We start from the raw sequence: 10,214 nt of genomic DNA on the forward strand, positions 1-10,214 counted from the left end.
AGAGATCTACCGCCGACATGTCCATTTTACCGTCCCGGGATTCTCTCGTCGAACTTGGCCACACTCCACGACTTCTTTCTTCTGCCACCGACGTCATGCGGCTGGACTTACCTGAGATGCCGGTCAATTCCCTCGATGCCTCTTCGATTCGATGGCTGCTCGAAACATCCGGCAACCCCGAAATCATAACCATAGCGGCAAGAATGGTACCAGAGGTGGAGTGGCCTTCGACTCTCGCCATCTCCGCCGCTTTCGAGCAGCTCCGAGATACCTTCATGTGCTGCTACGAGAACACGCAGTATGTCCGTCTCGTTCCTCATGGGCGGGACCGTGCCCTCGCGTGCGGAAAGGCGCTGCTGCACCTGTTTTACGAGAACTTCGGACAAGGACGGTTGAACGTACTCCCGCTGGGCACCGTACACGACATCCGGCTGACGGCCACGCTCGAGGGAACGGATCCCGAATTCGACTTCATCTTCCGGCTCTTGCGAAAGCCGCATCACATACCAGCCATTCCGGCCGTGCATCTTCCGTGGATGTCTCACGTCCTTCTCCACGTGTTATCGTGCCGCCATCGCTCTTCTGACTCGCCGCATCTCGATGAGGTCGTCGTGGATGCGGTGGCGCGCCTCCTGACCCAGCCTTTGCCTCCAGGGAATATCATGGCCAATGCGCTGTTGGCAATGGGAATGGTGCTCGGACTCAAATTTGATCCCAGAGATCTTGAGAAGATCGACAAAAGGTCAGCTGATAGATGGTTAGTTGCACGATACTTGGTTTACTGACCAACGGTTGGTCTTTTCGCAGTTCAGTAGTTGGTCCCCTCTTGGCACAGATTCTCCAGAGGCTCAAAGAAGTCTTGAGCGCTAGCCCGAGCCCGAACTCGATTCAAAGTATGCACCCAGCTGTCAGACATGCAATTGATTTCCTTGGTCCGTTGTCAAACATCATGGAGATCGAGGCGTTCCACACTACTTCTTTCGACCATGATATACCTCGCTGGGCCTTCCAGCTCTGCCGTACTCTCGTCAGAGAGGCCACTGAACAGACAAAAGCAGGAGCCCCGCCATTCAAGACATCGCGTTGTTGGCAAGATGCGTGCTCAGCCCTGCGCTTAAGCGTGGCGACCAACTATGGTCGGGGGGACGGGTCTTCACGGCATATCACGGTTCCTGTCCGAGCGCTCTGCTCAGAGGATTTCGGTTGGCTGGTCGACTTCCTTTCGCACCATTGCCGTCGCTTCTCCAAAAACGCGGTTACTGACGCGCTCCTAACCCTCAGTCGAGTTCAAGGATCTGGGACCGTCGAGAAACGAGCAGAATACCTCAGTGCCATCGCCTTTGCTCTGGGTCACGACAAACCGTCTCGCGTCCGCCTCGCCGCACTACAAGCTGCACGCTGCCTCGGAGATCATCCCCGTCCCGATGAATCGCTTCACCTTCAACTCCTCACGCACATACCGCCCTCGCTCAACGCTGCCCTCTTCTACAATATCTGTCCCATGAAAAGCGGACACACGTCACCGAATGAGAGCCTGGAGTTCTACGAAGAAGACCTCCAGCATCTCGCGATTGCTTTCAAGCTCGCGCACGCAGAGCTCGCTCACAGCATCAACCCAGCAGACTCGGATCGGTACAACAGTATCTCGCAAATCATTGCGGGCACACTCGACGAATTACCACGCTTCCAGCTAGAGAACATTTCGGGCAGCTTCGCGCTCTATCTTCTTCTCCTCCGACCTTCGCACGACAGCCAATACCCTAACAAAGCCGACATTCTACATGTCATCCGCGGACGACACATATGGACTCTTCTATCCAGTGCCTGGGGCTATATGAGCAAGCCTCCCTACGCGCTCTGGCGGCACGAAGGCTTCGGCGACGCGCTCCTTCCCCAGCTCGCGCAGATCACGCTCGACTTTGTCATCGCGAACCGTTCAGCAACCCTCCCTATCGCAGACTCGGACTCGGACACTGTTGCCGACACAGAGCGGGACGTGGGGAGGGATATGGAGAGTAAGCTTCTTGCAGCCGTCAAGTCGACGAAGCGGTTTATCTGCAATGCGGACGTCTCGTGTGAGGCCAAGGGGGTTCTCGACGAGATTATCAGGAGTCTGGAGGCACCTTGACGACTAGGGTTCGACAGCATGATAGCATGCTGCGAACGGAGGAGTATGGCGCCGACAAGTCGTGTACACGGACTCTCCTCGCTCAATTCGACCTGCTCGCACCTTGCGCGTCTGGCGAAGTCCAAATGAGACTTCATATTTCCAAGCACATCGTTATCCGGGACCCGGGAGGGTCATTCGCGGCGGAAGGCCGCGTAGAGGACGTTTTACTGAACTAGACGAAACGTCGCATATCAACATTGGTACACGACTCATGAAGTGGACTAGTTTACTGCCTAAGGGACAGACGTAGTTTGTACGACACCATATTGTATCGGTAGGAAATGCCATGTATCATGATATCTATTCTTTGTAGACGATCTGAATGCATATACCCGATTTTACCCATCGTCATCCGCCTTTTGATTACGGACCGCCTCCTGGATCGCGTCCGCCCAAGCACCTTGGTCCGCACCAAGGCTGAGTGCCTCCATGGGCACCATGTTGTGTTGGTTGGCTGGTGCGGAGGCGACTTCACCGTGCGATGTGATAGTGCGGAGCTCTGGGATTGTGGTAGAGTCCGGGGAAGATTGGCTTCGGACGTGAAGTTCTTCAAGTTCCTCGTAGCTGAAGAAAAGCGTGTCTGTGCGAGGAGCGTAGGGATTGATGTCTACGACGTGCGCTCGCGACAGGTCGCGAGTGAACAAGATGTCGAACACATCTAACCAGCTGCGTGAACACCGGACGTGAAGACGGGGCTAGGGAGAGCTCACAGTTTTCACCTCCCTTCCATCGCTTCTTAACTTCCTCTGTCCAGAACTTCGTAGCAGTCGAGAGGATCTTGTCGCGAGTCTCCCTCTCGAGCATATAGTCATAGAAGTTGGTGTCGCGCTGACATATGCCTGAAGGGATCGAGTGCGTCGGTCAGGGCAAGCAGTCAGTTTGGCGCGCATATACTCACCGATCAATGCATTGTCCCGCACGAAGCACCGAAACTCGCGACTGCGATCCACCGAGTACCACTTCCTCAGGACAAGCTCCAGTTGGTAACCCGGCGCTGTGGGTGAACTTGCATCTATGCAGCCTTCGAAGACGCTGGGGGCGTGCAAATCGTGGGGGATGAAGTCGGATGATTTCAGGAGAAGGTAAACGTCAGCCGGCGATGTGCATTTAAGCGGCGATGATGGAGGGAGAACCCAAGCAGCGTCCTTTGCGTCATCAACCACTTTAGCTGCAGCATGCAAGCGGGACTTCCCCTGACACACCTTTGGCGAGGTAAAATTGAGTTTTGGAAACACACCGCCGTACTGTGCGACGACAGCTCTTATCTGCGCATCGAGTTCGGGAAACGAGTAACGTCTGGTCTCCCCTTCGTCTTCGTCCGAGTCACTGTCATCCTTTCCATCTAGGAGGTGATCCTCTTCCGTTCTGCGTGCTTGTCAAACCTGCCTGGCCGATAGTGAAGGTAAACCGCACGGACACACCCTCAGATCCTGCAGGCACGAAAACGCCATCTTCGTCAAGATACGCGAGAAACTCTGCGCTCAGAGGGATAATGGTCGATCGGATGCTGACAGGAGCAAAGTCCTTGTACCAGGATGAGAACTGGCAGGCTAGGATGTCCGAGGTGGTGAAGGCAGGGTTGAAGGAAGATGACATCAAGACCAACAAACGCTAACCGTTCCCCGCTCAATTCGCGCCAGCCGATACAGCACGCAACATTCTCGATTCGGGATGTCTCCCAAGTAGCTCTCGCGTTGGCACACCGAGTACGGTACACGTTCCATTGTCTGGTACGTTACACCCACCTGAGCGCCGCCCCTTCACACAGAGTGTCGACTTAGAACTGCAGCCCACCAAGGGTGAACGCTCTATTTTTGCGCCAGGACAACAGCGTGTGGTTTATCCCTGAAGTAAGCAACAAGTCTAAAACTCATCGCACGTTGCCTTGATCCTGGTCGGTTAAAATGTCTTGTTTGGGACTGTGCTGCGTGGCACGCTCTGATCCCGAAACCATACAGAGTCCACTACCATGCAGTGCACTGTCCCCGAAGCGCATCCCCGCCTTCGCATCACAAGTAACATCCGTTATCAGTGAGCACCAGAAAGGTCTCGCCGGTGTCATCTGGTGGCATGCACATGTGTCCATCAACTTCAGGCGACTTTCGACGAGAACGTTGAGCATCCGTGCATATGGCACCTCGGATTTTCACCAGCGAATGAATCTTGCCAGCGATATAAGGCGCATAGGCCTGTTCTCGGTGCTCTAGCCCACCAAAAGCTCTCCGTCCCTTGCGATGTTGCGTCGTCTCGCGCTCCTGGCTGCTGTCCCTGCTGTCCTTGCCACCTCTCTTTCAGACATCCAGGGCTCTGCTTGGCAAAGCACCTATGCGGGCAAGAAGGTTACCGATGTGGAGGGCACTGTCACTGCAAAGGTTCGTTACTACGTGTTATAGTGGCCACAGAACAGAGAAAGAATCTTGCGCGATACACAGAGCGACAGTGGCTTCTGGATCACGTCCGGCAACTCTAGCCTTCAAGTGTACACGACTTCCACAACCGACCTGGGCAAAGTCGATGTCGGTGACTCTGTGACTCTCAGCGGCACCGTTAGCTCGTACAGGAGCAGCTCCCAACCCAACGACTTGTATGTGACCGAGCTCGATGACATCTCCACTACTTCTTCGTCCTCCGGCGATGCACCCTCCGCCATCGTGCTCGGCAAGGACGTCTCTCCCCCTACTGGTCAGATGTCTGCACTGGACAAAGGGTCGGACGGCTTCCTTTCCGTCCCCAACAACGCCTCTAGCGTTGAAGCCACGAACGCTGATCTCCAGCCTGACGCCTATGGGATGGACTTCTGGCAGAGCATCGTGAACTCATACGTCACTGTCCCGTCCCCAGTCGCCGTCGACTTCAATGACTACTATGGCGACATCTACGTTCGTGGCGACTGGAACGTCCTGGGGCTTAACAGCCGCGGCGGTCTGACAATGGTTCCTGGTACGTGCCTCTGTGGTTGACGCCCCAGTCACTGTCCTCATTCTGCATAGATGCCAACGGCTTGCCCACTCCCCATCCTGACGAGATCCTGGTCTCCACGCCTCTCGATAACACTACGCTCCCGAATGTCACCATGGGCACTACCCTTTCAGACATTAGTGGTGTCCTGACTTATCAGTATGTGTTGACCCTTATTCTGACGATCGAAGGGTGCTGAACGCGTACCAGGTACGGTTACTTCACCATTCTACCTACGACTGCTCCCAAGGTCCTGTCTTCGCCGGACTCGACGGTACCCGCCTCCAACATTACGTCCAGCAGTGACCAGTGCACAATTACGTTGGGTGACTATAACGTAAGAAATAGGAATTAGGTACTACTGGTGACGGGCCACTGATCGTAACTTAGGTTGAGAACTTGGCGCCGAACTCAACACACATGGGCAAGGTCGCCGACCACATCGCCAACTACCTCAACTCGCCCGACATCATGTTCGTCCAGGAGATCCAGGACGACAGTGGCCCCACGGACGATGGCACCGTCAGCGCTAACCAAACGCTCGCGAACCTGGTTGCCGCTATCAGCTCCGCGGGCTCGAGCGTGGGCTACGAGGCCATTGATGTCAACCCTCAGAACGATAAGGATGGCGGTGAGCCCGGCGGCAACATCCGACAAGCTTACTTGTGAGTTCAGTGCGATCCGGAGAGTGATCCAGAAAGCTGATGCTGGTTTTTAGGTACAACAGCAAAAAGATGACTCTTGTCCCTGGCTCGCCTGCTGGCGGTGCCACTGACTCAACTAAAGTGATCAACGGTACTGATGGCAAGCCCACTCTCAGGTATGGTCATCTATACTTCCAATGATAGGGTGCTAAAAGTCCCCGCTTCAAGCTATAACCCAGGTCGCATCGAGCCATACAGCCAGGCCTGGAACGATTCGCGCAAGCCCCTGGCAGCGGTCTGGGAGACTCCCTCAGGCGACCGCTTCTTCACGATCAACCTTCAGCTCACCGCCAAGCTCGACAGTTCCTCTGTCTGGGGTGATGCCCGCCCTCCTGTGAACGCCTACGTTGATGAGCGGACAGCACAAGTCAAGGTCGTCGCCGTACGTCACCCCTATTCTACCCGGGCCGAAGTACCCGGGTGATAGTAATACAAACTAACCCATCGTTCTCTCCTGCAGAGCTTCATCCAAGACATCCTGGATGCCGACTCCAACGCGAACATCATCATGGGCGGCGACTGCAACGAGTACCTCTACACCACCTCCGTCTTCGCGTCTCTCTCGGGCCTCGTGACCGAGATCGACGCGCTCGCGAACATCCCCGTCGAGGAGCGCTACACGTACGTGTACAATGGCATCACCGAGCAGCTCGACCACCTCTTTGTCTCCGACGCCGTCAAGGGACGCGGTGTCGAGGCTGAGCATATTCACGTGAATAACTGGGCTGCTACGGAGGCGGACCGAGCGAGCGACCACGATCCCACTGTTGCGCAGTTCAAGGTCTGCTAGACTATGACTTGTAACGAGTAGGCTTTCTAAGCTTTGATACGATGTTTAACCGATGAAAACATGGCCTGGAATATCTTCGCCTGTTTGTGCCCAACGTGATCGTCACCAAGACTTAGGATGACCGAATCGTTCCTAATTTGACTGATGTGTGAGCATATGAAGCTCAAGCCTCTTCCTCAAACTTCATATCATGGAACGGTAACTTGGCCGTGACAGTTTGGTGACTCCATTTGGGAAAATGCTCTGTCAGTTACCGAACACATTGTTACGAAGCAAAGCTTGACTGCGACACCCGTTTAGCTGCGCACTGCGTGCGCAGTGTAACATATAAATTATGTGATCGGGACTTGGGCGATCATCTGAATCCGAGTCCTTGCTTACCCGGGTCACCGCTGAGATGCCTTTCCAGACAGATCGGATGACTCTACGTGCATACACCGAAGCCGACCTGGACAACCTCCTGCGTCTGCGGGACGATCCTCTCGTGCTGCCTCTCGTCTCAGACGAACCAATTAGGCCCTACGGGCCCACCTACAAAGAGACACTCAAGAAGCAGCTCGACGCCGCCACCTTTGGCGCTGTCATCACGCTCACAGAGACTGGCGAGTTCATGGGGAAGGGCATCGTCCAGATCTCCGAATGGAAGAATCGTGATGCGCTCTTCAGCATAGCTCTGCTGCCCGAGTTCTGGAGCAAAGGTTACGGAGCCGAGGCAGCGAAGTTCATGATCGACCACGCGTTCAAGTGGTACGGGCTCCATCGCGTTTCCCTTATGGTGTTTGGAAATAACGAGCGCGCTATCGCGGTCTACGAGCGCATGTAGGTTTTCACCATCTATCGTGCTCTCCTGCGACTGAAGTTCTCTTGAACCCTTTGTAGCGGCTTTGTGGTGGAAGGGCGGAAGCGCGAAGCAACTTGGATGGACAACAAGTGGGTGGATGTGCTTAGCATGGGTGTTCTGAAGAGGGAATGGGCCGCTGTTCACTGGGCAGAATAAGTGGCAGCCACGAAAGAGGAAGGGGCATAAAGAACAAACTCATGCGGGTAAATACGAAGTCGTGATATTTCACTGCAGTTCTCAACCATGAAGCTGAGGATTGACATCAATAGTGGGTCATTGGCTATAGCGTATAACATAAAATCTCTCCCACTACGTGGGAATATCAAACAACTGGCATCTCCGATAATGATCACTCGTTGCCCTTTGAACGTCCCTTGGCATCGCAGACCGAACGATAACATCACCACAACGATAACAGAAGTGCGTATTGCATCCAGCTGATATGCACTTTCAAGACTTGCACGTCAGCGAGTATCCGATGCAACATTTAGTACAGCGAGACTCACAGTCATATGATGACACCCGGATACTTTCTCGCAGGGAGTCTTGCAGTCTGTGGTGGGCGTTCATGTTAGTCCAAGGATGGATGGAGTGACGGGTTAAGGGGCCGTACTTGGGCAATACTTCCATCCCCTCTGTTTCATGAGGTGGTCGAGCTCAGATGAGCCATCGCACGAATGCGGGGGACCGTCCAGTTGTATGGATGCTTGGCATGCCTTGCACCAGATGTGATTACATCGAGGTAAAGGACACGCTAGGATCTTCGTATCGTCGTGATCCTGCCTATCGATAAAGACACTGCGTTTGCACCTGTATAAGGAGCGCCGCGTATATCAACGCATGTACTTGATATGCGAAAATCGGATAGACATACGAGCGACAATGCAATAAGATAGAAAACCGAGCGAGCTCCATCTCCGTCCAAATGGCATACTGCTCTTGATTAACCCCTATCTGCTCTACCAGCCATGAGTCGATAGCTGCAGCCTTATGTTAGTATTATCCCCTGGTGAGCCCACTCGGTGCATGGACTCACTACTGGGCTTCTCAGCCTTTTCCGCCGAGCACACGGGACAAAGGACGGGAAATCGGTGATCGTTGATGTTCGACAGAATGAACTCTCGAGCGCAGGACCGGCAAAACGGATGTCCGCATGGCTGCAGTCTCACAGCGAAGTCTTCAGATTGCTCTTCGAAACATATGTTGCATTCGAACGGCTTCTGTTGGCTCGCGGCGAGACTCTCGCGCTGTTGTCGGATGTGGCGGTCTTCCTGATCGAATCGTTGCTGCATTTCAGCAACCAACTGCGCTGTGGGGTCATGCGCGGCTTCGGGCTCCAACATCGAAACATCATGCCTATCTTCGGCTCTTCCTTCTCCTACATTGTCTGCAAGCGATAATAATGGGTCTATCAAGAAGTGCATTTATGTAAAAGTACGCGACGGACCTGGAAATCGAGGACGAGAAGGTCCGGCTTCTGCGTTCTTAGCACTAGAACGCGGATATGCTGGGGCTCCGCGAGAAGAAGGCTTAGCTAATTCACGCAGCTGGGCTTCTAAAGCGGTCCGGGTGTCCTCCATCTGCTCCGCCTCCGTCTCCAAGCGCTTGTTCTCCGACGTGAGAAAAGAGTTCTGGGACTCTAGAGCGGCAACCTTGGCTTGTAAGGAGAGAATGGTGAGACTGGCATCTGCGACGAGATAGGTCATGGCCGTTGATGACGAATCAAACTCCCGTGCAATGAAGGTGTGACTGGAAAACTGTCCAAGGAGCTGTGCTTGCCACTGGAGGCGATCATCGCACATGAGAGCGTCGTCGTATGGTAGGATCGCACTCAGACGAGTAGCAGCCTCCTCGACCGAGTTGACGAGAATTAGGGCAGCCCCGTCTGGGTGATCTGGACGAGGGTGTGAGTCAAAGATGACGAAAGTGTTGCCGCCAGAGTTGGTGATCTTCAAGCAGGCAATGATCTCGGGAGGACGTGTGACAATGGCGACTGCGCATGAGGAAGTGGTACGTCCCAGGTTGCTACGATCACAATTTTGTCAGATGGGTAAGATAGAGAGTTAGGATGGGGCGAGGGCGCACCGAAGAAGAGTTCTGAAGTCCCCCTTTGTCGGCTGACCAAACTGCGTGTGGACTAGCTTGAGTGTGCTCTTGAACAGCGGGAGCTGACATATCTGATCGACTTCGAGATGTCCATCGTCTGTCCACCCGGAAGTTATGGAAATGATTTCCTAGTACCAAAGGTAACGTTAGACAACTAGGGTTTGCCTACGTGGGAGTGGAGAGCGAGCAAGCGCGACCCTTGACGCGGTCAGCGCGACGTCGGCCCTCATGCTGCCGCGTTGTGCAGAACGTCACTCACCTCCATGGATGGTTTTCTGACGATTTCTTGGAGAATACGCTCTGTCGACTCGCCGTTCCTTCTCCGTTCGAACACATGTCTTGCAAAGTTCAAGGCAGCCAATCCGCACGCTGAAGCACTCTTTCCCTGGAACTGGCTCAAACCCGGATGCGATACGATGCGTTCTACCACCGGCCCGCTGACTTGTGGTGCATTAGCAGCGTCTCCCGCTGCTGCACTTGGACTTGGAAGGGTCACCATAATGAGAGCGAGAGTGAACAATGGGTATGTTCTCGCCCGAACTTATCATGGTACTCCTGAGGCCTGAGTCGCGGCGGTATTTGCCATCCATGATCACGATTCAGGGCATTCGACGGTTCCTTTGTCCAGAAGCGGCGCGGGCCGTA

The 10,214-nt window shown here is 54.3% G+C and overlaps 3 protein-coding genes across 3 annotated transcripts; 1 reads left to right on the forward strand and 2 right to left on the reverse strand.

Moving 5' to 3' along the window:
* Positions 1–575: 575 nt before the first annotated feature.
* CONPUDRAFT_165518 (D123-domain-containing protein) lies at positions 576–3,766 on the reverse strand (the record flags this gene model as incomplete). The annotated part of the gene is made up of 6 exons (XM_007770524.1): positions 576–742; positions 808–2,828; positions 2,881–3,009; positions 3,069–3,315; positions 3,373–3,535; positions 3,588–3,766. 5 exons carry the CDS (start codon positions 3,764–3,766, stop codon positions 2,509–2,511), a joined length of 1,038 nt encoding a protein of 345 aa, XP_007768714.1. The 3' UTR covers positions 576–742; positions 808–2,508.
* A 349-nt stretch (positions 3,767–4,115) lies between these two features.
* On the forward strand, positions 4,116–6,711 carry CONPUDRAFT_137346 (DNase I-like protein). Its single transcript, XM_007770525.1, has 8 exons — positions 4,116–4,542; positions 4,603–5,110; positions 5,161–5,287; positions 5,339–5,465; positions 5,519–5,793; positions 5,847–5,948; positions 6,001–6,214; positions 6,293–6,711. Exons 1-8 carry the CDS (start codon positions 4,405–4,407, stop codon positions 6,620–6,622), a joined length of 1,821 nt encoding a protein of 606 aa, XP_007768715.1. The 5' UTR covers positions 4,116–4,404; the 3' UTR covers positions 6,623–6,711.
* Positions 6,712–7,014: 303 nt separating this feature from the next.
* On the reverse strand, positions 7,015–10,136 carry CONPUDRAFT_144163 (uncharacterized protein). Its single transcript, XM_007770526.1, has 9 exons — positions 9,829–10,136; positions 9,549–9,697; positions 8,911–9,488; positions 8,500–8,850; positions 8,338–8,443; positions 8,077–8,273; positions 7,970–8,016; positions 7,502–7,910; positions 7,015–7,441 (listed from the first exon to the last, which is right to left on the reverse strand). The coding sequence occupies exons 1-8, from the start codon at positions 10,066–10,068 to the stop codon at positions 7,773–7,775; spliced, it is 1,806 nt and encodes a 601-aa protein (XP_007768716.1). The 5' UTR covers positions 10,069–10,136; the 3' UTR covers positions 7,015–7,441; positions 7,502–7,772.
* Between the last annotated feature and the right edge of the window lie 78 nt (positions 10,137–10,214).

This window comes from Coniophora puteana (assembly GCF_000271625.1).
Source record: "Coniophora puteana RWD-64-598 SS2 unplaced genomic scaffold CONPUscaffold_6, whole genome shotgun sequence".
Lineage (NCBI taxonomy): Eukaryota > Fungi > Basidiomycota > Agaricomycetes > Boletales > Coniophoraceae > Coniophora > Coniophora puteana.

What these genes read in the sequence shown, in the direction of transcription:
- CONPUDRAFT_144163 (XM_007770526.1), bottom strand. Translation starts at nt 10,068, where the DNA reads ATGGTGACCCTTCCAAGTCCAAGTGCAGCAGCGGGAGACGCTGCTAAT. An exon ending in TTCTCGTCCTCGATTTCCAG is followed by an intron (nt 8,851 to 8,910) that starts GTCCGTCGCGTA and finishes TATCGCTTGCAG; the next exon opens with ACAATGTAGGAGAAGGAAGA. An exon ending in ATCTTATTGCATTGTCGCTC is followed by an intron (nt 8,274 to 8,337) that starts GTATGTCTATCC and finishes CTCCTTATACAG; the next exon opens with GTGCAAACGCAGTGTCTTTA.
- CONPUDRAFT_137346 (XM_007770525.1), top strand. Translation starts at nt 4,405, where the DNA reads ATGTTGCGTCGTCTCGCGCTCCTGGCTGCTGTCCCTGCTGTCCTTGCC. An exon ending in AGGGCACTGTCACTGCAAAG is followed by an intron (nt 4,543 to 4,602) that starts GTTCGTTACTAC and finishes CGCGATACACAG; the next exon opens with AGCGACAGTGGCTTCTGGAT. An exon ending in TTACGTTGGGTGACTATAAC is followed by an intron (nt 5,466 to 5,518) that starts GTAAGAAATAGG and finishes ATCGTAACTTAG; the next exon opens with GTTGAGAACTTGGCGCCGAA.